Source organism: Salvelinus alpinus, chromosome 18, assembly GCF_045679555.1.
Source record: "Salvelinus alpinus chromosome 18, SLU_Salpinus.1, whole genome shotgun sequence".
In the NCBI taxonomy this organism is placed as follows: Eukaryota; Metazoa; Chordata; class Actinopteri; order Salmoniformes; family Salmonidae; genus Salvelinus; species Salvelinus alpinus.
Window position 1 is genome coordinate 49,726,687 of NC_092103.1, and position 27,394 is coordinate 49,754,080.

The 27,394-nt window shown below is 48.5% G+C and overlaps 1 protein-coding gene across 2 annotated transcripts in view; it reads left to right on the top strand.

Annotated features, from left to right (window-relative positions):
• LOC139544434 (FSD1-like protein) overlaps window positions 1-27,394 on the top strand; it is a 71,242-nt gene that overhangs the window by 32,536 nt on the left and 11,312 nt on the right. The window contains exons 7-10 of one of the 2 annotated variants that reach the window (XM_071351519.1): window positions 11,657-11,866; window positions 12,352-12,450; window positions 13,140-13,269; window positions 23,756-23,853. In XM_071351519.1, coding sequence (XP_071207620.1) covers window positions 11,657-11,866; window positions 12,352-12,450; window positions 13,140-13,269; window positions 23,756-23,853 — 537 coding nt within the window. The remainder of the gene's footprint in view (window positions 1-11,656; window positions 11,867-12,351; window positions 12,451-13,139; window positions 13,270-23,755; window positions 23,854-27,394) is intronic. The other variant, XM_071351520.1, reaches the window with a different exon arrangement.

Below are 27,394 nucleotides of genomic sequence, written 5' to 3' on the forward strand. Positions count from 1 at the left end.
CAGAGGGAGGAACAGACAGACATATCTCAGTAAGCCAGAGGGAGGAATAGACAGACAGATCTCAGTCAGCCAGAGGGAGGAATAGACAGACAGATCTGTCAGCCAGAGGGAGGAATAGACAGACAGACAGATCTCAGTCAGCCAGAGGGAGGAATAGACAGACAGATCTCAGTAAGCCAGAGGGAGGAACAGACAGACAGACAGATCTCAGTAAGCCAGAGGGAGGAACAGACAGACAGACCTCAGTCAGCCAGAGGGAGGAACAGACAGACAGACCTCAGTCAGCCAGAGGGAGGAACAGACAGACAGACCTCAGTCAGCCAGAGGGAGGAACAGACAGACAGATCTCAGTCAGCCAGAGGGAGGAACAGACAGACAGATCTCAGTCAGCCAGAGGGAGGAATAGACAGACAGACAGATCTCAGTCAGCCAGAGGGAGGAATAGACAGACAGACAGATCTCAGTCAGCCAGAGGGAGGAATAGACAGACAGATCTCTGTCAGCCAGAGGGAGGAATAGACAGACATACCTCAGTCAGCCAGAGGGAGGAACAGACAGACATACCTCAGTCAGCCAGAGGGAGGAACAGACAGACAGATCTCAGTCAGCCAGAGGGAGGAATAAATAGACAGACAGTTGTCAGTCAGCCAGAGGGAGGAATAGGCAGACAGATCTCAGTCAGCCAGAGGGAGGAATGGACAGACAGACCTCAGTCAGCCAGAGGGAGGAACAGACAGACAGATCTCAGTCAGCCAGAGGGAGGAACAGACAGACAGACCTCAGTCAGCCAGAGGGAGGAACAGACAGACAGATCTCAGTCAGCCAGAGGGAGGAACAGACAGACAGACCTCAGTCAGCCAGAGGGAGGAACAGACAGACAGATCTCAGTCAGCCAGAGGGAGGAACAGACAGACAGATCTCAGTCAGCCAGAGGGAGGAATAGACAGACAGACAGATCTCAGTCAGCCAGAGGGAGGAACAGACAGACATACCTCAGTCAGCCAGAGGGAGGAATAGGCAGACAGATCTCAGTCAGCCAGAGGGAGGAATGGACAGACAGCTCATTTATTTTTCTTTCAGAGCAACAGAGCATCAGCTGCCACAACAGTCATCCAAAGATTCTCCAGAGACTTTCTCTTCGTGGTCGAATGTAGAGCAGATCTGTTCGGACTCTTTTGTAGATGTTCTAGAGGATTCTAGGGAGCACCAAGCCTCGTCTTTACAGGTTTATAATGACTGGCCCTCCTATTGGAATATTAGTGATCTCTGTGCTGCTCAGATCCAGGATCATCTGACGATGACTCCCCCTGTCCTCCTCTTCCCAGCGCTGTGTCATACAGGATCCCTGAAGGCTCTGCACCAGATGATGCACTGAGCTCTGCACTAAATGTTACTCTGACTGAACTAGCCCTGAATGTAGATGCCCCCCAAGCTCAGAGCTAGCCACTCAACAAAGACTAAAAATAACCCAGAAAAATAACCATTTCCTCAGGGAACTAACCTGGGCAGTAGTCCTTTCTCATGCTAGTCAATCCCTCCATAAACTACTGTTGTAATGTGCTGTATGGTTGCATGGATGTATGGCTGTGGAGCTATATGGATGTATGGCTGTGTAGCTATATGGATGTATGGCTGTATAGTGACTGGGTTACTAGTAGCTTGAGAGGCGAGAACTGCTTGTGTAGCGTCTACAGCTTGAGGACAAATCCTTCTCAAGCTGACTATTGTCTGTGTGTGTGTTTGCATTGATACATCAGCTTGCCTGTACACATCGTTGTGGACCTGGAGCAGCTTTGAGGGCAATCGGTCAGAGGAATGGCTAGACTAGAGAACTGCTTGAATCTGTCAGAGAAGAGGCTAGAGAACTGCTTGAATCGGTCAGAGGAGTGGCTAGGCTAGAGAACTGCTTGAATCGGTCAGAGGAGTGGCTAGACTAGAGAACTGCTTGAATCGGTCGCAGAAGTGGCTAGACTAGAGAACTGCTTGAATCGGTCGCAGAAGTGGCTAGACTAGAGAACTGCTTGAATCGGTCGGAGAAGTGGCTAGACTAGAGAACTGCTTGAATCGGTCAGAGGAGTGGCTAGACTAGAGAACTGCTTGAATCGGTCAGAGGAGTGGCTAGACTAGAGAACTGCTTGAATCGGTCAGAGGAGTGGCTAGACTAGAGAGGGGGGGGTGGAGGCTCCTGGGGGGGGTTGGAGGCTCCTGGGGGTGGGGTGGAGGCTCCTGGGGGGGAGGGGTGGAGGCTCCTTTGGGGGGTGGGGGGTGGAGGCTCCTGGAGGGGGTGGAGGCTCCTGGGGAGGGTGGAGGCTGCTGGGGGGGGTGGAGGCTCCTGGGGAAGGTGGAGGCTCCTGGGGAAGGTGTAGGCTCCTGGGGGGGTGGAGGCTCCTGGGGGGGTGGAGGCTCCTGGGGGGGTGGAGCCGATGTGAGCAGATCTCGCCCCTCAGCAGCCTCCAAGTAGCTTAGCGGTTAGAGAGGCGAGCCAGCAGCCTGAGGGTTGTCAGTTTGAATCCCAGGTCTGACGGGAAAAATCTGGCGGGAAATGCCATGGCCTGTCGTTATGCCCTTGAAACAAGGCACTTGAACCCCACAACAACGGTTCCACGGGCGCCCAGTGTTGGGTTAAAAGGCAGAAGTCACATTTCGTTTGGACCTTGTGTGTAACTGACCAATAAAGGGATCTTTATGTTATTTTAATCTTGTGTGGTTGCGTAATCCGTATGAGAGGGCCAGTTCCGTATAACAAGGCAGTCTGTGGCTGCTCTGCTCTCGCTGTTCCTCAGAGCTAGTAGACATGCTCACTGGACCGAGGTGAGCAGAAAGAGACAGAAATAATCATCACAGCTCAGACTAGCCTCTACCTCTGTCACATGATTGGAGAGCAGTCTGTTTGACATTTTTTTAAATGCATTTCCTGCAATTCTACAGTTTGACGTCATTTATTATGCCTCTTGGGGGATGGAGGGGTACAGTGCATTCGGAAAGTATTCAGACCCCTTGACTTTTTCCATGTTTTGTTGCGTTACAACCTTATTCTAAAATGTTTTAAAAAGTTGTTCCCCCCCCCATCAATATACACACAATACCCCATAATGACAAATCAAAAACAGGTTTTTAGGCATTTTGAAAAAACTGAAATCACATTTATTTAAGTATTCAGACCCTTTACTCAGTACTTTGTTGAAGCACCTTTGGCAGCGATTACAGCCTCGAGTCTTCTTGGGTAAGATGCTACAAGCTTGGCACACCTGTATTTGGGGAGTTAGCTAACGTAACCTAACAAAGCTAACGTTAGCATGAAAAGTTCAAAATCACAGATAGCAGCTGCCTATTTACATTGATATGCTTTGGAATGCCTAGCCAGCGTATTATGAAAACTAGCTAGCTTGATTTTGGTTAAGATAAACAAATGTAGTTTGCTAGCTAGCTAGTTAACGTTAGCTTGACTTATTTTCTGCTGTGCTGATGTTAGCTGCTCCCTCTTTGAAGTGAAGTGGAAAATCGATAGAATAGCATCACTTTTCAATGTTCGACGACATGGCAACCCCATCAGTTGAGACTTCAGTTCCGTTTCTAAATCCTCTGGCTAAAAGTACTGGCTACAAACTCAGAAATGTTTATATTTCTCACACCTCCACGGGGCGGACCTCCACATCCCGAAATCGCTATGAATTCTGGATATTGTGGTTTGCTTACAACCAGGCAATGTAGTTGGCCCGTTTTCTACCGTTGAGATGCAGAAACGCTCGTATTTGCGTGTAGTACGAAATTCTAAATGTTTAATACACATATATGTTAATAACATATTAATGGACATGCATAGAGCAATGCCCCTTTAAAGTAACTGTCCAGTTAAAATCTCACTCTTAAAAGTTAATATTCTGTTAACTCATTCCCAAATAATGTTTTTAATTCGTCCTATACTCGTATTTGTGGCCAAAGCATGAATTGTACAAAAAAAACACTAAAAAAGCTAGCTATTTCCTCATAGAGGATGATGTCATCCTCCTGAGGAGGTTGAGCTGGCCAATCAGCGGTCTACTCGCGTGAATATTTGTGATGACCGTTATACGTCCACACCATTCTGCCCTGCCACACCAGAGCGTGTGAGCGGAGTTGAGCAGTCGGAAATCCCGCTCATCGCTCACGGAGCACCGCTCTGTCACTCCACATCCTTTCCAACGGCTCCTCACTCACAGAAGAAAAAAAAATCTACCGCTCCAAATTCGCTCCATTCATGAAAATCACAATTTATCCGACATCCATCTATTTGTGTATCTAGCTGGACCTACCATTTGATTTTAAAGTATTGAAACCAAATCATATGATTTCAATGAAAAGTAACTTATTAAACAACATGAAACCCTAAGAAACGCTCATCATTTCAAATAGGCTACATGTCATATTACACAGCACCGACAGGATGACTTGGGTCTTTTTGATATGGCTGATTTAAGATCATTTTATTCGTCAATTGTACTTAATGTCCAACCGAAATGTTACTTCTACTTAATCCCATCGCCTCCGGTTGGAGCAGGGGGCTGCCACACTGGGCGCCGTGGAGCAGTTGTTGTGGGGGGGTTAAGTGCCTTGCTCAAGGGCACGACGGCAGGTAATGTTATCTAGGATTTGATACCAACAACCCTCCAGTTGGCAGTTTACTTCCCCGTCAGATGTTTTCCCCTGGAATTCGAACTGGCAACCCTCCGGTTGGTGGCTCGCCTCTCTAACCGCTAGGATACCTGGCAACCCTCCGGTTGGTGGCTCGCCTCTTTAACCGCTAGGATACCTGGCAACCCTCCGGTTGGTGGCTCTCCTCTCTAACCGCTAGGATACCTGGCAACCCTCCGGTTGGTGGCTCGCCTCTCTAACCGCTAGGATACCTGGCAACCCTCCGGTTGATGGCTCGCCTCTCTAACCGCTAGGATACCTGGCAACCCTCCGGTTGGTGGCTCGCCTCTCTAACCGCTAGGATACCTGGCAACCCTCCGGTTGGTGGCTCGCCTCTCTGACCGCTAGGATACCTGGCAACCCTCCGGTTGGTGGCTCGCCTCTCTAACCGCTAGGATATCTGGCAACCCTCCGGTTGGTGGCTCGCCTCTCTGACCGCTAGGATAACTGGCAACCCTCCGGTTGGTGGCTCGCCTCTCTGACCGCTAGGATACCTGGCAACCCTCCGGTTGGTGGCTCGCCTCTCTGACCGCTAGGATACCTGGCAACCCTCCGGTTGGTGGCTCGCCTCTCTAACCGCTAGGATACCTGGCAACCCTCCGGTTGGTGGCTCGCCTCTCTAACCGCTAGGATACCTGGCAACCCTCCGGTTGGTGGCTCGCCTCTCTAACCGCTAGGATACCTGCCAACCCTCCGGTTGGTGGCTCGCCTCTCTAACCGCTAGGATACCTGGCAACCCAAATGGGAAAAAGTGGATGTCTTTCCAATGTTCTCCTTCTGTTACATACTTCTGTTAACCTCTAGTGCTTTTGATGTGTAGTGGGGGGACCCACAGCTGAAAAGATCTGAGACTTCCTTGGACAGTTACTGTGGTTGTGTCCTCTAGAACCTGAAGGCTGCTGTTAACACCAGGGGTGTGACCTTGACCCCTAGAACCTGAAGGCTGCTGTTAACACCAGTGGTGTGACCTTGACCCCTAGAACCTGAAGGCTGCTGTTAACACCAGTGGTGTGACCTTGACCCCTAGAACCTGAAGGCTGCTGTTAGTACTAGGGGGTGTTAGTACCAGGGGTGTTAGTACCAGGGGTGTTAGTACCAGGGGGTGTTAGTACTAGGGGGTGTTAGTACCAGTGGTGTTAGTACCAGTGGTGTTAGTACCAGGGGGTGTTAGTACCAGGGGGTGTTAGTACTAGGGGGTGTTAGTACCAGTGGTGTTAGTACCAGGGGTGTTAGTACCAGGGGTGTTAGTACCAGTGGTGTTAGTACCAGGGGTGTTAGTACCAGTGGTGTTAGTACCAGGGGGTGTTAGTACCAGGGGTGTTAGTACCAGGGGTGTTAGTACCAGGGGTGTTAGTACCAGGGGGTGTTAGTACCAGGGGTGTTAGTACCAGTGGTGTTAGTACCAGTGGTGTTAGTACCAGGGGTGTTAGTACCAGTGGTGTTAGTACCAGGGGTGTTAGTACCAGTGGTGTTAGTACCAGGGGTGTTAGTACCAGGGGTGTTAGTACCAGGGGGTGTTAGTACCAGGGGTGTTAGTACCGGGGGTGTTAGTACCGGGGGTGTTAGTACCAGGGGGTGTTAGTACCAGTGGTGTTAGTACCAGTGGTGTTAGTACCAGGGGTGTTAGTACCAGGGGGTGTTAGTAACAGTGGTGTTAGTACCAGTGGTGTTAGTACCAGGGGTGTTAGTACCAGGTGGTGTTAGTACCAGGGGTGTTTGTACCAGTGGTGTTAGTACCAGTGGTGTTAGTACCAGGGGTGTTAGTACCAGGGGTGTTAGTACCAGGGGTGTTAGTACCAGGGGGTGTTAGTACCGGGGGGTGTTAGTACCAGGGGTGTTAGTACCAGGGGTGTTAGTACCGGGGGGTGTTAGTACCGGGGGGTGTTAGTACCAGGGGTGTTAGTACCAGGGGTGTTAGTACCAGTGGTGTTAGTACCAGGGGTGTTAGTACCAGTGGTGTTAGTACCAGGGGGTGTTAGTACCGGGGGGTGTTAGTACCAGGGGTGTTAGTACCAGGGGTGTTAGTACCAGTGGTGTTAGTACCAGTGGTGTTAGTACCAGTGGTGTTAGTACTAGGGGGTGTTAGTACCAGTGGTGTTAGTACCAGTGGTGTTAGTACCGGGGGTGTTAGTACCAGGGGTGTTAGTACCAGTGGTGTTAGTACCAGGGGTGTTAGTACCAGTGGTGTTAGTACCAGGGGGTGTTAGTACCAGGGGTGTTAGTACCAGGGGTGTTAGTACCAGGGGTGTTAGTACCAGTGGTGTTAGTACCAGGGGTGTTAGTACCGGGGGGTGTTAGTACCGGGGGGTTAGTACCAGGGGTGTTAGTACCAGTGGTGTTAGTACCAGTGGTGTTAGTACCAGTGGTGTTAGTACCAGGGGGTGTTAGTACCAGGGGGTGTTAGTACCAGGGGGTGTTAGTACCAGGGGGTGTTAGTACCAGGGGTGTTAGTACCAGTGGTGTTAGTACCGGGGGGTGTTAGTACCAGGGGGTGTTAGTACCAGGGGTGTTAGTACCAGGGGGTGTTAGTACCAGGGGTGTTAGTACCAGTGGTGTTAGTACCAGTGGTGTTAGTACCAGGGGTGTTAGTACCAGTGGTGTTAGTACCAGTGGTGTTAGTACCAGTGGTGTTAGTACCAGGTGGTGTTAGTACCAGGGGTGTTAGTACCAGTGGTGTTAGTACTAGGGGGTGTTAGTACCAGGGGTGTTAGTACCAGTGGTGTTAGTACCAGTGGTGTTAGTACCAGGTGCTGTTAGTACCAGGGGGTGTTAGTACTAGGGGGTGTTAGTACCAGTGGTGTTAGTACCAGGGGTGTTAGTACCAGTGTTGTTAGTACCAGTGGTGTTAGTACCAGGGGGTGTTAGTACCAGGGGTGTTAGTACCAGGGGTGTTAGTACCAGGGGTGTTAGTACCAGGGGTGTTAGTACCAGTGGTGTTAGTACCAGGGGTGTTAGTACCAGGGGGTGTTAGTACTAGGGGGTGTTAGTACCAGTGGTGTTAGTACCAGTGGTGTTAGTACCAGTGGTGTTAGTACCAGTGGTGTTAGTACCAGGGGGTGTTAGTACCAGTGGTGTTAGTACCAGGGGTGTTAGTACTAGGGGGTGTTAGTACCAGGGGTGTTAGTACCAGGGGTGTTAGTACCAGTGGTGTTAGTACCAGGGGTGTTAGTACCAGGGGGTGTTAGTACTAGGGGGTGTTAGTACCAGTGGTGTTAGTACCAGTGGTGTTAGTACCAGTGGTGTTAGTACCAGGGGTGTTAGTACCAGTGGTGTTAGTACCAGTGGGTGTTAGTACCAGGTGGTGTTAGTACCAGTGGTGTTAGTACCAGTGGTGTTAGTACCAGTGGTGTTAGTACCGGGGGGTGTTAGTACCGGGGGGTGTTAGTACCGGGGGGAGTTAGTACCGGGGGGTGTTAGTACCGGGTGGTGTTAGTACCAGGGGTGTTAGTACCAGTGGTGTTAGTACCAGGGGGTGTTAGTACCAGTGGTGTTAGTACCAGGTGGTGTTAGTACCAGGTGGTGTTAGTACCAGTGGTGTTAGTACCAGTGGTGTTAGTACCAGTGGTGTTAGTACCGGGGGGTGTTAGTACCAGGGGTGTTAGTACCAGGGGGTGTTAGTACCAGGGGGTGTTAATACCAGTGGTGTTAGTGCCAGTGGTGTTAGTACCAGTGGTGTTAGTACCAAGGGTGTTAGTACCAGGGGGTGTTTGTACCAGGGGGTGTTTGTACCAGGGGGTGTTAGTACCAGTGGTGTTAGTACCAGTGGTGTTAGTACCAGGGGGTGTTAGTACCAGGGTGTGTTAGTACCAGGGTGTGTTAGTACCAGTGGTGTTAGTACCAGGGGTGTTTGTACCAGTGGTGTTTGTACCAGTGGTGTTAGTACCAGTGGTGTTAGTACCAGTGGTGTTAGTACCAGTGGTGTTAGTACCAGTGGTGTTAGTACCAGTGGTGTTAGTTCCAGTGGTGTTAGTACCAGGGGTGTTAGTACCAGTGGTGTTAGTACCAGGGGTGTTAGTACCAGTGGTGTTAGTACCAGGGGTGTTAGTACCAGTGGTGTTAGTACCAGTGGTGTTATAGTACCAGTGGTGTTAGTACCAGTGGTGTTAGTACCAGGGGTGTTAGTACCAGTGGTGTTAGTACCAGGGGTGTTAGTACCAGGGGTGTTAGTACCAGTGGTGTTAGTACCAGTGGTGTTAGTACCAGTGGTGTTAGTACCAGTGGTGTTAGTACCAGGGGTGTTAGTACCAGGGGTGTTAGTACCAGGGGTGTTAGTACCAGGGGGTGTTAGTACCAGGGGTGTTAGTACCAGTGGTGTTAGTACCAGTGGTGTTAGTACCAGTGGTGTTAGTACCAGGGGGGGTTTGTACCAGTGGTGTTAGTACCAGGGGTGTTAGTACCAGGGGTGTTAGTACTAGGGGGTGTTAGTACTAGGGGGTGTTAGTACCAGGGGTGTTAGTACCAGGGGTGTTTGTACCAGTGGTGTTAGTACCAGTGGTGTTAGTACCAGTGGTGTTAGTACCAGTGGTGTTAGTACCAGTGGTGTTAGTACCGGGGGGTGTTAGTACCGGGGGGTGTTAGTACCAGTGGTGTTAGTACCAGTGGTGTTAGTACCAGGGGGTGTTAGTACCAGGGGAGTTAGTACCAGTGGTGTTTGTACCAGTGGTGTTAGTACCAGTGGTGTTAGTACCAGTGGTGTTAGTACTAGGGGGTGTTAGTACCGGGGGTGTTAGTACTAGGGGGTGTTAGTACCAGTGGTGTTAGTACCAGTGGTGTTAGTACCAGTGGTGTTAGTACCAGGGGTGTTAGTACCAGGGGTGTTAGTACCAGTGGTGTTAGTACCAGGGGTGTTAGTACCAGTGGTGTTAGTACCAGTGGTGTTAGTACCAGTGGTGTTAGTACCAGGGGGTGTTTGTACCAGGGGGTGTTAGTACCAGTGGTGTTAGTACCAGTGGTGTTAGTACCAGGGGTGTTAGTACTAGGGGGTGTTAGTACCGGGGGGTGTTAGTACCAGTGGTGTTAGTACCAGTGGTGTTAGTACCAGGGGGTGTTAGTACCAGGGGAGTTAGTACCAGTGGTGTTTGTACCAGTGGTGTTAGTACCAGTGGTGTTAGTACCAGTGGTGTTAGTACTAGGGGGTGTTAGTACCGGGGGTGTTAGTACTAGGGGGTGTTAGTACCAGTGGTGTTAGTACCAGTGGTGTTAGTACCAGTGGTGTTAGTACCAGTGGTGTTAGTACCAGGGGTGTTAGTACCAGTGGTGTTAGTACCAGTGGTGTTAGTACCAGGGGTGTTAGTACCGGGGGTGTTAGTACCGGTGGTGTTAGTACCGGTGGTGTTAGTACCAGTGGTGTTAGTACCAGTGGTGTTAGTACCGGGGGGTGTTAGTACCGGGGGGTGTTAGTACCGGGGGGTGTTAGTACCAGTGGTGTTAGTACCAGTGGTGTTAGTACCAGGGGTGTTAGTACCAGTGGTGTTAGTACCGGGGGTGTTAGTACCAGTGGTGTTAGTACCAGGGCTGTTAGTACCAGTGGTGTTAGTACCAGGGGTGTTAGTACCAGGGGTGTTAGTACCAGGGGTGTTAGTACCAGGGGGTGTTAGTACCAGTGGTGTTAGTACCAGGGGTGTTAGTACCAGGGGTGTTAGTACCAGGGGTGTTAGTACCGGGGGTGTTAGTACCGGGGGTGTTAGTACCAGGGGGTGTTAGTACCAGGGGTGTTAGTACCAGGGGGTGTTAGTACCAGGGGGTGTTAGTACCGGGGGTGTTAGTACCGGGGGTGTTAGTACCGGGGGTGTTAGTACCAGTGGTGTTAGTACCAGGGGTGTTAGTACCGGGGGGTGTTAGGACCGGGGGGTGTTAGTACCAGGGGAGTTAGTACCAGTGGTGTTAGTACCAGGGGTGTTAGTACTAGGGGTGTTAGTACCAGTGGTGTTAGTACTAGGGGTGTTAGTACTAGGGGGTGTTAGTACCAGGGGTGTTAGTACCAGTGGTGTTAGTACTGGGGGGTGTTAGTACCGGGGGGTGTTAGTACCAGTGGTGTTAGTACTAGGGGGTGTTAGTACCAGGGGGTGTGAGTACCAGTGGTGTTAGTACCAGGGGTGTTAGTACCAGGGGTGTTAGTACTAGGGGGTGTTAGTACCAGGGGGTGTTAGTACCAGTGGTGTTAGTACCAGGGGGTGTGAGTACCAGTGGTGTTAGTACTAGGGGGTGTTAGTACCAGGGGGTGTTAGTACCAGTGGTGTTTGTACTAGGGGGTGTTAGTACCAGGGGGTGTGAGTACCAGGGGTGTTAGTACCAGGGGTGTTAGTACCAGGGGTGTTAGTACTAGGGGGTGTTAGTACCAGGGGGTGTTAGTACCAGTGGTGTTAGTACCGGGGGGTGTTAGGACCGGGGGGTGTTAGTACCAGTGGTGTTAGTACCAGTGGTGTTAGTACCGGGGGGTGTTAGTACCGGGGGGTGTTAGTACCAGGGGTGTTAGTACCAGTGGTGTTAGTACCAGTGGTGTTAGTACTAGGGGTGTTAGTACCAGGGGTGTTAGTACCAGGGGGTGTTAGTACCAGGGGGTGTTAGTACCAGGGGGTGTTAGTACCAGGGGTGTTAGTACCAGGGGTGTTAGTACCAGGGGGTGTTAGTACCGGGGGGTGTTAGTACCGGGGGGTGTTAGGACCGGGGGGTGTTAGGACCGGGGGGTGTTAGGACCGGGGGGTGTTAGTACCAGGGGTGTTAGTACCAGGGGTGTTAGTACCAGGGGGTGTTTACTGTCATGTTAATAAGACAGATCTGTCACACTCCTCTCTTATTTTTTTATTATAAAAAATGTTAATAAAAAAACTACATGAATGATAGGAATTATTGATTGTGATATGTACGAATTGATGAAGTTAGAACATTTTCCAAAAAAAGCTTAGACTCATTTATTTACCAATATCTTCCTATGTAAAGATCTTGTCCAGCTTTTAAAGATGCCTTCCTCTCTATGTCATTCCAGTCCCCTGGGCCCCAGAAATGGAGGTAGGGGACTGTCTGGTGTTAGATAACACGGTGTCCGTAGCCTGGAAGATGCCAGTGGAGGACAGCAAGATAGACCACTACATACTGGAGTACAGAAAGACCGACCACGAAGGACTGCCACGCATCAAAGACCAACGGTGCTGGGAGGTGGTGGACAACATCAAGACCACAGAATACTCACTGTCAGGTACAAAACTGACAGTTTAAGCCTACTGTAGCCTGGGCCCCGATCTGTTTGTGCCATCTTGCCAACTCCAATGGCCATTGTCATGCCTTTTTATTTTTTTACCTTTTTTAAAATGTTATTTAACCTTTTCTTATTTTCAATGACGGCCTAGGAACAGCGGGTTAACTGCCTTGTTCAGGGGCAGAACGACAGATTTTTACCTTGTCAGCTCGGGGATTCGATCCAGCAACCTTTCGGTTACTGGCCCAACGCTCTAACGAGGGGCTACCTGCCGCCACTTGGCAAGGCAGCACAAACAGATCTGGGACCAGGCTAAGACTGTACTCTCTTCATGTATCTTCCTGTGTTTTAAAACGTGAACAGTCCAGTCTTGCTTTACCGAAACATTTGTAACTTTATCGAAGTGTAAAAGCTTGTTTCTATTTGTTGTTTACAGAACATTATGAACCAAAGCAGATAATAATAATATGCTAATCATCCCCCAGGTTTAAAGTTTGACTCCAAGTTCATGAACTTCCGGGTACGAGCTTGCAACAAGGCAGCAGCTGGAGAATACTCGGATCCAGTTACCCTGGAAACCAGAGGTAAGACGGTTAGTTACCCTGGAAACCAGAGGTAAGACGGTTAGTTACCCTGGAAACCAGAGGTAGGACGGTTAGTTACCCTGGAAACCAGAGGTAGGACGGTTAGTTACCCTGGAAACCAGAGGTAAGACGGTTAGTTACCCTGGAAACCAGAGGTAGGACGGTTAGTTACCCTGGAAACCAGAGGTAGGACGGTTAGTTACCCTGGAAACCAGAGGTAAGACGGTTAGTTACCCTGGAAACCAGAGGTAGGACGGTTAGTTACCCTGGAAACCAGAGGTAGGACGGTTAGTTACCCTGGAAACCAGAGGTAGGACGGTTAGTTACCCTGGAAACCAGAGGTAGGACGGTTAGTTACCCTGGAAACCAGAGGTAAGACGGTTAGTTACCCTGGAAACCAGAGGTAAGACGGTTAGTTACCCTGGAAACCAGAGGTAAGACGGTTAGTTACCCTGGAAACCAGAGGTAAGACGGTTAGTTACCCTGGAAACCAGAGGTAAGACGGTTAGTTACCCTGGAAACCAGAGGTAAGATGGTTGCACGATATTGTCTTGGATCCTTAATTACGTAGTCATTCCAATATTGATATAAAGTTAATTGAACAAAGTGTTTTGCCCGGCAACAAAAACATAAGAAAATGCCTGCTATATCTCGTGTTTGGTTAGTTGATTGTTTGATTCCCTCCCCAGCGTTTAACTTCGGTTTCGACTCGTCGTCGTCCCATCTGAACCTGAAGGTAGAGGACAGGACTGTGGAGTGGGACCCCCAGGGGGGAAAGGGGCTGGAGAGTAAGGTCAAGGGCAAGGAGAACAAGGGCAGGTGAGAACTGAACTGGAACAAGCACGTGTCTCAAATGGACCCCTAGGCCCTATGCACTTGTGGAGATCTGAGAGGATTTGATTGGTATAAAGCAATATGTAGACACTTCGACTAAGCCTATCAGAGGGAAAGGGGGAGCTATTACCATATTGACTGCACCTGTCAAATCCTCTCAGCTCTCAACATAGGATTTAGGGTCTAGGGATCTATTTGGGATTGGACCCTAATCCTGATTTTACTTGGAACTCCCTTTTGAAATAGCCTGATCCTAGATCTGTGTGATGTCTTTCCAACTTCTATGGTCATTGTCACTTTTTGGCGTGACAGGACACACACAGGTCTGGGACCAGGCTACCATTCAACTGCTTTTTCTCCCACATTCTTCTTTGTTTAGTTCTCATGGGCTGTGTTTCCACAGGACACCCTTTATCTGATTGGTCAAAAGGCCAGTCCACTTGCAGCGTTGTTACTACAGACACTGTCTGCCAAGTTGAGATCTCATTTCCTCAAGTGATAGAAGTTTTACAAGCTGCAGTGTTGATACTCTTAGAAAAGGATCTTGAAAAAACAATTGCAGGCTCCGTCTTAAAGGGCTACATCCAGCTGGCTACATCTAGTTGGCTACATCTAGCTGGCTACATCTAGCTGGCTACATCCAGTTGGCTACATCTAGTTGGCTACATCTAGCTGGCTACATCTAGTTGGCTACATCTAGCTGGCTACATCTAGTTGGCTACATCTAGTTGGCTACATCTAGTTGGCTACATCTAGTTGGCTACATCCAGCTGGCTACATCCAGCTGGCTACATCCAGTTGGCTACATCTAGCTGGCTACATCTAGTTGGCTACATCTAGCTGGCTACATCTAGTTGGCTACATCTAGTTGGCTACATCTAGCTGGCTACATCTAGTTGGCTACATCTAGCTGGCTACATCTAGTTGGCTACATCCAGCTGGCTACATCTAGCTGGCTACATCTAGCTGGCTACATCTAGCTGGCTACATCTAGTTGGCTACATCTAGTTGGCTACATCCAGCTGGCTACATCTAGCTGGCTACATCTAGCTGGCTACATCTAGCTGGCTACATCCAGCTGGCTACATCCAGCTGGCTACATCTAGCTGGCTACATCTAGTTGGCTACATCTAGCTGGCTACATCTAGTTGGCTACATCTAGTTGGCTACATCCAGCTGGCTACATCCAGTTGGCTACATCCAGCTGGCTACATCCAGCTGGCTACATCTAGCTGGCTACATCTAGTTGGCTACATCCAGCTGGCTACATCTAGCTGGCTACATCCAGCTGGCTACATCTAGCTGGCTACATCTAGCTGGCTACATCTAGTTGGCTACATCCAGCTGGCTACATCTAGTTGGCTACATCCAGCTGGCTACATCTAGCTGGCTACATCCAGCTGGCTACATCTAGTTGGCTACATCCAGCTGGCTACATCTAGCTGGCTACATCTAGTTGGCTACATCCAGCTGGCTACATCCAGCTGGCTACATCTAGTTGGCTACATCCAGCTGGCTACATCCAGCTGGCTACATCTAGTTGGCTACATCCAGCTGGCTACATCTAGCTGGCTACATCTAGCTGGCTACATCTAGTTGGCTACATCCAGCTGGCTACATCTAGTTGGCTACATCCAGCTGGCTACATCCAGCTGGCTACATCTAGTTGGCTACATCCAGCTGGCTACATCTAGCTGGCTACATCTAGCTGGCTACATCTAGTTGGCTACATCCAGCTGGCTACATCTAGTTGGCTACATCCAGCTGGCTACATCTAGCTGGCTACATCCAGCTGGCTACATCTAGTTGGCTACATCCAGCTGGCTACATCTAGTTGGCTACATCTAGCTGGCTACATCTAGTTGGCTACATCTAGCTGGCTACATCTAGCTGGCTACATCTAGTTGGCTACATCCAGCTGAATACATCTAGCTGGCTACATCTAGCTGGCTACATCTAGTTGGCTACATCCAGCTGGCTACATCTAGTTGGCTACATCCAGCTGGCTACATCTAGCTGGCTACATCCAGCTGGCTACATCTAGTTGGCTACATCCAGCTGGCTACATCTAGTTGGCTACATCTAGCTGGCTACATCTAGTTGGCTACATCTAGCTGGCTACATCTAGTTGGCTACATCTAGCTGGCTACATCTAGTTGGCTACATCTAGCTGGCTACATCTAGTTGGCTAGATCCAGCTGGCTACATCCAGCTGGCTACATCTAGCTGGCTACATCTAGTTGGCTACATCTAGCTGGCTACATCTAGTTGGCTACATCTAGTTGGCTACATCTAGTTGGCTACATCCAGTTGGCTACATCCAGCTGGCTACATCTAGCTGGCTACATCTAGTTGGCTACATCTAGCTGGCTACATCTAGTTGGCTACATCTAGTTGGCTACATCCAGTTGGCTACATCTAGTTGGCTACATCCAGCTGGCTACATCCAGCTGGCTACATCCAGCTGGCTACATCTAGCTGGCTACATCTAGTTGGCTACATCTAGCTGGCTACATCTAGTTGGCTACATCTAGCTGGCTACATCCAGTTGGCTACATCTAGTTGGCTACATCTAGTTGGCTACATCCAGCTGGCTACATCCAGCTGGCTACATCTAGCTGGCTACATCTAGTTGGCTACATCTAGCTGGCTACATCTAGTTGGCTACATCTAGTTGGCTACATCTAGTTGGCTACATCTAGTTGGCTACATCCAGCTGGCTACATCTAGCTGGCTACATCTAGTTGGCTACATCTAGCTGGCTACATCTAGTTGGCTACATCTAGTTGGCTACATCCAGTTGGCTACATCTAGTTGGCTACATCCAGCTGGCTACATCCAGCTGGCTACATCCAGTTGGCTACATCCAGCTGGCTACATCTAGTTGGCTACATCCAGCTGGCTACATCTAGTTGGCTACATCTAGTTGGCTACATCTAGCTGGCTACATCTAGTTGGCTACATCCAGCTGGCTACATCTAGTTGGCTACATCTAGCTGGCTACATCTAGCTGGCTACATCTAGTTGGCTACATCCAGCTGGCTACATCTAGTTGGCTACATCTAGCTGGCTACATCTAGCTGGCTACATCTAGTTGGCTACATCCAGCTGGCTACATCTAGTTGGCTACATCCAGTTGGCTACATCTAGCTGGCTACATCTAGTTGGCTACATCCAGCTGGCTACATCTAGCTGGCTACATCTAGCTGGCTACATCTAGCTGGCTACATCCAGTTGGCTACATCTAGCTGGCTACATCTAGCTGGCTACATCCAGCTGGCTACATCTAGTTGGCTACATCTAGCTGGCTACATCTAGCTGGCTACATCCAGCTGGCTACATCTAGTTGGCTACATCCAGCTGGCTACATCTAGCTGGCTACATCTAGTTGGCTACATCTAGCTGGCTACATCCAGCTGGCTACATCCAGCTGGCTACATCTAGTTGGCTACATCCAGCTGGCTACATCTAGTTGGCTACATCCAGCTGGCTACATCTAGTTGGCTACATCTAGTTGGCTACATCCAGTTGGCTACATCCAGCTGGCTACATCTAGTTGGCTACATCCAGCTGGCTACATCTAGTTGGCTACATCCAGCTGGCTACATCTAGTTGGCTACATCCAGCTGGCTACATCTAGTTGGCTACATCCAGCTGGCTACATCTAGTTGGCTACATCCAGCTGGCTACATCCAGTTGGCTACATCCAGCTGGCTACATCTAGTTGGCTACATCCAGTTGGCTACATCCAGTTGGCTACATCCAGCTGGCTACATCTAGTTGGCGACATCCAGCTGGCTACATCTAGTTGGCTACATCTAGTTGGCTACATCTAGTTGGCTACATCCAGCTGGCTACATCTAGTTGGCTACATCCAGCTGGCTACATCCAGTTGGCTACATCCAGCTGGCTACATCTAGTTGGCTACATCCAGCTGGCTACATCCAGTTGGCTACATCCAGCTGGCTACATCCAGCTGGCTACATCCAGTTGGCTACATCCAGCTGGCTACATCTAGTTGGCTACATCCAGCTGGCTACATCTAGCTGGCTACATCTAGTTGGCTACATCTAGTTGGCTACATCCAGCTGGCTACATCTAGCTGGCTACATCTAGTTGGCTACATCCAGCTGGCTACATCTAGCTGGCTACATCCAGCTGGCTACATCTAGCTGGCTACATCTAGTTGGCTACATCCAGCTGGCTACATCTAGTTGGCTACATCCAGCTGGCTACATCTAGCTGGCTACATCTAGTTGGCTACATCCAGCTGGCTACATCTAGCTGGCTACATCTAGTTGGCTACATCCAGCTGGCTACATCTAGCTGGCTACATCTAGTTGGCTACATCCAGCTGGCTACATCTAGCTGGCTACATCCACATCTAGCTGGCTACATCCACATCCAGCTGGCTACATCTAGTTGGCTACATCTAGCTGGCTACATCTAGTTGGCTACATCTAGCTGGCTACATCTAGCTGGCTACATCCAGCTGGCTACATCCAGCTGGCTATATCCAGTTGGCTACATCTAGTTGGCTACATCCAGTTGGCTACATCTAGCTGGCTACATCTAGCTGGCTACATCTAGTTGGCTACATCCAGTTGGCTACATCCAGCTGGCTACATCCAGTTGGCTACATCCAGTTGGCTACATCCAGTTGGCTACATCCAGTTGGCTACATCCAGCTGGCTACATCCAGTTGGCTACATCCAGCTGGCTACATCTAGCTGGCTACATCTAGTTGGCTACATCCAGCTGGCTACATCTAGCTGGCTACATCTAGTTGGCTACATCCAGCTGGCTACATCTAGTTGGCTACATCCAGCTGGCTACATCTAGCTGGCTACATCTAGTTGGCTACATCCAGCTGGCTACATCTAGCTGGCTACATCCAGTTGGCTACATCCAGCTGGCTACATCTAGTTGGCTACATCCAGCTGGCTACATCTAGCTGGCTACATCCAGTTGGCTACATCCAGCTGGCTACATCTAGCTGGCTACATCCAGTTGGCTACATCCAGCTGGCTACATCTAGTTGGCTACATCCAGTTGGCTACATCCAGTTGGCTACATCTAGCTGGCTACATCCAGCTGGCTACATCTAGCTGGCTACATCCAGCGGGCTAAAATGATTACATCTTATTCTGTCCTGAGAGCAGCTCCATCTGTAGAGGACATCCTTAACTCTGTTTCTCTTTCTTAAAACCTTTCCTTATTTCGCCCTCTCTTTCTAAAGAAATGGTGGCAAAATAAATCAAATGAACCTCTACCTTCAGCCAACCAATCTCTGTGACAGAATCAATGTGTAGTTAGAATCAATGTATAGTTAGTAGCACATCATTAATTTTGTTTTTACCCGTTTTTCCTGCTTGCAACAAATGGTTTTGGTGAGTAACATTTCTAGTGTACTAGCTGTAATATCCATGGTTTTCATTCGTTCCATATCATGTTCACAAAAACAAAACGATCACAGCCCCGATTACAACAACGATCACAGCCATGATTACAGTGCTCTCTTAGAAAAAAAACTAGAAAATTAAGTCCGTTTTAAATTAGGTTCTGCTTATAAAGACTTCATAATGCCTTCATACGCACTACATACGTGTTACAAAGCATCTATAACCGTATGCCATGCTTTATAAAGGGTTCATAAATGTGGTATAACCCACTATGTCGAATATTATTATTTTACATTTTACCTCTAATCAGCAATCATAGGATTCATTCATGCTCCTTAGACACCAGGTTAGGGTTACACACTAATGTTCTGTCATGGTCTATGGACCCCCTGAAGTAGCCTTCGCCACCCCATGTATACAACTCTAGTTCTGCCACTGCTGTGAAGCCACCAAAGTTATTTAAAATAACAATTGAGGTAGCTACATTATGTAAAATAACAATTGAGGTAGCTACATTATGTAAAATAACAATTGAGGTAGCTACATTATGTAAGAGAACTCAACACTTAAATGCTACAAACTAAAATTAATTACAATAAATAAAAGGTATAAACTTGTTTTTCACTGGCAGCACAAGTGGAGCATTTTTTATTTGCGAACTCATCACATGATCAGCAACACTAAAAAAGTACTTCCGGGGCACGGAATTTCAGAATTAAAAGAAAATATATATCAAAGTCCCCCACGTAATAGTAGAAAAGTGTCAATAACCATTCATGATATATGAAAAGTGGTCTAAACATTAACAAGGATTGAAATGTGTTCATATTTAAGTGACTTGCATTAAATGTGGGGTTTTAAAACATGTTCCAAGGTTAAAGAAATGCCCCCAATGTGAATCACTGTATATGGAATACATATTGGATTAGAGCAGAAACTATTTTGCATGCCGCAGTAAAAGTATTGTAGGTAACACTCAGTAGGGTCTGTAGAATGTGTATATGGTGTCATTTCATGGGGCTCTGAATAATACGGAGAGTTGCTGGCCTTTAACTCCGTCCGTCCCATTGGCGGCCGAATCACATCACGTGTTCCTCCTGCACCACAGAAAAGCCGCTAACCCCCAAAAAATGGGGGAAATCCGAAACCTGGAAAAATAAAACCAAGAAAACGGAATTTGGGGGGGGGGGGGGGTTTAAAGGCCCTTAAAAAGACTGCACTTTAGAGTGTGTCATCCTGCAGCACAGCATTATGGGGGAAGTTGAGGTCAGGCCCAATATTGTCTATGCACCCAGGAGGGAAAGAGGTTGGGCCATCCTAGAAATGTTTCACAGTAACATAAAAGCGTCTGCTAAATTTGATATATTATCTAAATCGACTTAGTCATGCATGAATACATTTCTACGTATGGGTGGTCCCGGGAATTGAACCAACTATCCTGGTGTTGCAATGCTCTACCAAGATTCATCACAGGGTTATAGATGCTTTGTGGAGCCTCAATTTAATATGATGTAATAAGGCCTTTATTAAGCGGTGCTTATGCCACCCTTTATAAAGCACAGGTTTATATCATATTTGACATAGTGTGTTATGTGACACAGTTATGAACCCTTTATAAAGCACGACATATGGTTATAGATGATTTGTAACACATTTCTATGGTGTTTATGAAGACTTTATGAAGCCCCCGGGTGGCGCAGCGGTCTAAGGCACTGCGTCTCAGTGCTAGAGGCGTCATTGCAGACACCCTGGTTCGAATCTAGGCTGTATAACAACCGGCCGTGATTGGGAGTCCCATAGGGCGGCGCTGAATTGGCCCAGCGTCGTCCGGGTTTGGCCGGTGTAGGCCGTCATTGTAAACAAGAATTTGTTCTTCACTGACTTGCCTAGTTAAATAAATAAAACATTTTATTGAATAAGCTGCACGTCATTTAAAGCTGGACTGAAAAAGAACAGCCTAAGACTGATATATCTGGCTACCAGCTCTTAACTTCCCCACTGTATGATGTCACTAATCAGATGACCTTATCCCTCTTCCTGTGTTGGAAAAAGGGTATTGTCTTGTAACTCCCTGTCGGTCGTCCCTAGTTACCACAGCCACAAAGTCTTATTAGGGCTAAAACGGCCTATTTCTACCATTTCTCTTATTTTAAACCTAACCTTAACCTTAACTACACTCCTAACCTTAACTCTAACTACACTCCTAACCTTAACTCTAACTACACTCCTAACCTTAACTCTAACTACACTCCTAACCTTAACTCTAACTACACTCCTAACCTTAACTCTAACTACACTCCTAACCTTAACCTTAACTACACTCCTAACCTTAACTCTAACTACACTCCTAACCTTAACTCTAACTACACTCCTAACCTTAACCTTAACTACACTCCTAACCTTAACCTTAACTACACTCCTAACCTTAACCTTAACTACACTCTTAACCTTAACTACACTCCTAACCTTAACCTTAACTACACTCCTAACCTTAACCTTAACTACACTCCTAACCTTAACCTTAACTACACTCCTAACCTTAACCTTAACTACACTCCTAACCTTAACTATAACTACACTCCTAACCTTAACCTTAACTACACTCCTAACCTTAACTATAACTACACTCCTAACCTTAACTATAACTACACTCCTAACCTTAACTCTAACTACACTCCTAACCTTAACTCTAACTACACTCCTAACCTTAACTATAACTACACTCCTAACCTTAACCTTAACTACACTCCTAACCTTAACTATAACTACACTCCTAACCTTAACCTTAACTACACTCCTAACCTTAACCTTAACTACACTCCTAACCTTAACTATAACTACACTCCTAACCTTAACCTTAACTACACTCCTAACCTTAACTATAACTACACTCCTAACCTTAACTCTAACTACACTCCTAACCTTAACTATAACTACACTCCTAACCTTAACTATAACTACACTCCTAACCTTAACCTTAACTACACTCCTAAGTGCTGCCCCAGTCCCAGCGCTGCCCCAGTTCCAGCAGACATCCTCCAAGGGCTGCCCCTACAGTCTATCGTCCCCGTCGGCTCGTGTCTATCGACCCCGTCCGCTCGTGTCTATCGTCCCCGTCCGCTCGTGTCTATCGGTCCCCGTCCGCTCGTGTCTATCGGCCCCGTCCGCTCGTGTCTATCGGCCCCGTCCGCTCGTGTCTATCGGCCCCGTCCGCTCGTGTCTATCGACCCCGTGTCTATCGACCCCGTCCGCTCGTGTCTATCGACCCGGTCGGCTCGTGTCTATCGACCCGGTCGGCTCGTGTCTATCGACCCCGTCGGCTCGTGTCTATCGACCCCGTCGGCTCGTGTCTATCGACCCCGTCGGCTCGTGTCTATCGACCCCGTCGGCTCGTGTCTATCGACCCCGTCCGCTCGTGTCTATCGACCCCGTCCGCTCGTGTCTATCGACCCCGTCGGCTCGTGTCTATCGACCCCGTCCGCTCGTGTCTATCGACCCCGTCTGCTTGTGTCTATCGACCCTGTGTCTATCGACCCCGTCGGCTTGTGTCTATCGACCCCGTCGGCTCGTGTCTATCGACCCCGTCGGCTCGTGTCTATCGACCCCGTCGGCTCGTGTCTGTCGACCCCGTCGGCTCGTGTCTGTCGACCCCGTCGGCTCGTGTCTGTCGACCCCGTCGGCTCGTGTCTGTCGACCCCGTCGGCTCGTGTCTGTCGACCCCGTCCGCTCGTGTCTGTCGACCCCGTCTGCTCGTGTCTATCGACCCTGTGTCTATCGACCCTGCCCTCTTGTGTTTGTCGACCCTGTCTGCTCGTGTCTGTCGACCCCGTCCGCTCGTGTCTATCGGCCCCGCTCCGCTCGTGTCTATCGACCCCGTCCGCTCGTGTCTATCGACCCCGTGTCTATCGACCCCGTCCGCTTGTGTCTGTCGACCCCGTCCGCTTGTGTCTGTCGACCCCGTCCGCTTGTGTCTGTCGACCCCGTCCGCTTGTGTCTGTCGACCCCGTCCGCTTGTGTCTATCGACCCCGTCTGCTTGTGTCTATCGACCCCGTCTGCTTGTGTCTATCAACCCCGTCTGCTTGTGTCTATCGACCCCGTCCGCTTGTGTCTATCGACCCCGTCCGCTTGTGTCTGTCGACCCCGTCTGCTTGTGTCTATCGACCCCGTCTGCTTGTGTCTATCAACCCCGTCTGCTTGTGTCTATCGACCCCGTCTGCTTGTGTCTATCGACCCCGTCCGCTTGTGTCTATCGACCCCGTGTCTATCGACCCCGTCCGCTTGTGTCTGTCGACCCCGTCCGCTTGTCTGTCGACCCCGTCTGCTTGTGTCTATCGACCCCGTCGGCTTGTGTCTGTCGACCCCGTCCGCTTGTCTGTCGACCCCGTCTGCTTGTGTCTATCGACCCTGTGTCTATCGGCCCCGTCCGCTTGTGTCTGTCGACCCCGTCCGCTTGTGTCTATCGACCCCGTCCGCTTGTGTCTATCAACCCCGTCCGCTTGTGTCTATCGACCCCGTCCGCTTGTGTCTATCAACCCCGTCCGCTTGTGTCTATCGACCCCGTGTCTATCGACCCCGTCCGCTTGTGTCTATCGACCCCGTCCGCTTGTGTCTATCGACCCTGTGTCTATCGGCCCCGTCCGCTCGTGTCTATCGGCCCCGTCCGCTCGTGTCTATCGGCCCCGTCCGCTCGTGTCTATCTGCCCCGTCCGCTCGTGTCCATCACCACTAAGCTTCAGTTTGTTTGCGTTCTAATAAACGGTTTGAGTGCGTTGGAAGACCGTCTTCATCCAATTCATACTGCACGCAAGGGTTGTTGTTTATCTTCATAGTTTACCAATGACATCTGTGGGAAAACTCCTGGTCCTTGGAGCTGGATATCTAGCTGAAAGGAAAGCATCCTTGTTCACCTTACTGTCTTGTCTGTACTGTAATACTCATCGTTAGGGTAACGTCTGTGTGTTGTACTGTAATACTCATCGTTATGGTAACGTCTGTGTGTTGTAACGTCTGTGTGTTGTATTGTCTGTGTGTTTTATGTTGTAATGTCCTTCCTTCCTCTCGGTTGTAGAAGTGGAACTCCGTCTCCCAAGAGAACGTTGACGACTCGGTCACCTGCCATCAGAGGAAGCAGAGACCGGTTCACTGGAGAGTCCTACACCGTGCTAGGTAAACGTGCGCGCGCAAACACACACAAACAAAGTAATGTAGCAGAGACAGGTTCACAGGAGAGTTATACACTGCTAGGTAGGTAAACAGAACATTAACACATCGCTGTGATAGGCAGGTAAACGCTACCAACCTTATAGCACTCACGCCTGTAGCCATGAAGTGCTTAGAAAAGGGTGGTCATGCCTCACATCAACACCATAATCCCAGAAACCCTAGACCCACTCCAATTAGCATACCGCCCCAACAGATCCACAGATGATGCAATCTCTTTTGCACTCCACACTGCCCTTTCCCACCTGGACAAGTAGAACCACTATGTGAGAATGCTGTTCGTTGACTACAGCTCAGCATTCAACATCATAGTGTCTTCCAAGCTCAACACCAAGCTCAGGATCCTGAGACTGAACACCTCCCTCTGCAACTGGATCCTGTACTTCCTGTACGGGCCGCCCCCAGATAGTGAGGGAAGGTAACAACCCATCAGCACACATCCAAAACAGGGGCCCCTCTGGGGTGCGTGCTTAGTCCCCTCCTGTACTCCCTATTTACCCACGACAATACCATCATCAAGTTTTCTGACGACACGACGGTGGTAGGACTGATCACCCACGACAATGAGGTAGCCTATAGGGGGGAAGTGGTCAGAGACCTGGCAGTATGGTGCCAGGACAAAAACTTCTCCCTCAACGTCAGAAACACAAAGGAGCTAATCGTGGACTACAGGAAACGGAGGGGCGATCAAGCCCCCATCCACATCGATGTCGCTGTAGTGGAGTGGGTCGAGAGCTTTAAGTTCCTCGGTGTCCACTAGGGTTGCACATTTTGGGGAATATGCAGAGGTGGAAACTTTCCGTGGGAATTAACGGGAATATATGGGAATTAACGGAAATATATGCATATTGTAATATTAATAACATTTAAATGTAGATGTTTTTTGCATTGGATATATTTATGGAAACATAAACCTTTTACCTTATTATAAGTAGACATAATTGCAAATGATTAAATTATTCCAATAGAAAAAAAATGAAAATACAATTGAGTTACAAATTGAACTTTAATTAAATGAGTTGACTCTTCACATGGGGTGATTTCACTGAACAACTGTAACGGTCGTCATATTCGTTCTCCTCCTCAGACGAGGAGGAGCATGGATCGGACCAACACGCAGCGAGGTATGTAGACATAATGAATTTAATAACAAGACGAAACACGAAGAACACTTGAATAATTTACAAAACAACAAACGACGTTAAACAGACCTGAACTTGAGAACTACATAAAACGAAGAACGCATGAACAGGAAAAGAACGAACAAGACGAGACAGTACCGTGTGGTGCAACTAACACAGACACAGCGATAATCACCCACAAACAAACAGTGAGAACACCTTAATATGGTTCTCAATCAGAGGAAACGTCAAACACCTGCCTCTAATTGAGAACCATATCAGGCAACACATTATAACCCAACATAGAAACACATAACATAGAATGCCCACCCCAACTCACGCCCTGACCAACTAAACACATACAAAAACAACAGAAAACAGGTCAGGAACGTGACAACAACAAAAGAAAGGGAATATTGATCTCCAATGATCCATCGCATCTCCCTTAAACGTTTTCAACACACATCTGTAAAATGATAGTCTAGAAACTAAAGCTTTGGTTGTCTTCCTCTCAGGCTTCCATGTCTTCTCCCTGGACCTCCTCAATGTCCACCTCTTGAACATCAGACTCTGAGGCCTAATCTTCACTGTCACTTTCCAACCTTGTTGAGGATGGCTCAAAAAGCCTCATTCGCCCGGATAGACAGTTTTTCAACCCTTGTATTGGTCAGCCTGTTGCGTGTTTTGGTGTGTGTGTGTGTGTTCCCAAACAAGGACCAGTTGCGCTCTGAGGCGGCTGATGTTGGTGTGATTTGGAGGATGATGGAGGCAACAGGGGAAAGAGCCTCAGATCCACAAAGTCCCTTCCACCAGGTGGCTGATGAGATATGTTGGCATGACTGCCATATTGCATCTCCATCCCAAAGCCCTTGCTTGGAAGTGTACTTCGCCAGACTGCCCAGAACCTTGCCCTCATCCAGGCCAAGGTGGCGAGACACGGCAGTGATGACACCATAGGCCTTGTTGATCTCTGCACCAGACAGGATGCTCTTGCCAGCATACTTGGGGTCCAACATGTACGCTGGGGTGTGTACGGGCTTCAGGCAGTAGTCTTCACGCTTTTTGATGCATTTCAGAACTGCAGTTTCCTCTGCTTGGAGCAACAGTGAAGTGGGCAGGGCAGTACGGATTTCTTCTCTTACATCTGCAAGCAGAGTCTGAACATCAGACAGGATGGCATTGTCTCCCTCAATCCGTGCCATGGCTACTGCTATAGGTTTCAGGAGTTTCAGGCTGCTTACCACTCTCTCTCAAAATACACCATCCAGGAGGATCCTCTTGATGGGGCTGTTCATATCGGCAGACTGTGATATGGCCATTTCTTGGAGAGACTCCTTCCCCTCCAGGAGACTGTCAAACATGATGACAACACCACCCCCAACGGGTGTTGCTGGGCAGCTTCAATGTGGTGCTCTTATTCTTCTCACTTTGCTTGTTGAGGTAGATTGCTGCTATAACTTGATGACCCTTCACATACCTAACCATTTCCTTGGCTCTCTTGTAGAGTGTATCCATTGTTTTCAGTGCCATGATGTCCTTGAGGAGCAGATTCAATGTATGAGCAGCACAGCCAATGGGTGTGATGTGAGGGTAGGACTCCTCCACTTTAGACCAAGCAGCCTTCGTGTTCGCAGCATTGTCTGTCACCAGTGCAAATACCTTCTGTGGTCCACAGTTTGGATGGCGTATCAATACACCCAGTCACTAAAAAGACACATGCGTTCTTTCTAACTCAGTTGCCGGAGAGGAAGGAAACCGCTCAGAGATTTCACCATGAGGACAATGGTGAATTTAAAACAGTTACAGAGTTTAATGGCTGTGATAGGAGAAAAGTTACACCACAATACTAACCTAAATGACAGAGTGAGAAAATATAGAATATCAAAAATATTCTAAAACATGCATCCTTTTTGCAACAGGGCACTAAAGTAATACTGCAAAAAATGTGGCAAAGCAATTAACTTTTTGTCCTGAATACAAAGTGTGATGTTTGGAGCCAATCCAACACATTACTGAGTACCACTCTCCATATTTTCAAGCATTGTGGTGGCTGCATCATGTTATGGGAATGCTTGTCATCGTTAAGCACTGGGTAGTTTCAGGATTAAAAAATAAATAAATGGGATCAAATCAAACATTATTTGTCACATGTGCCGAATACAACAAGTGTAGACCTTACCGTTAAATGCTTACTTACAAGCACCTAACCAACAGTGCAGTTCAAAAATATTTACCAAATAAACTAAAGTAAAAAAATTATAGAAAAGTAACACAAAATAACAATAACAAGGCTTTATACTGCTACCGAGTCAGTGTGGAGGTTATATACAGGGGGAACCGGTACCGAGTCAGTGTGGAGGTTATAT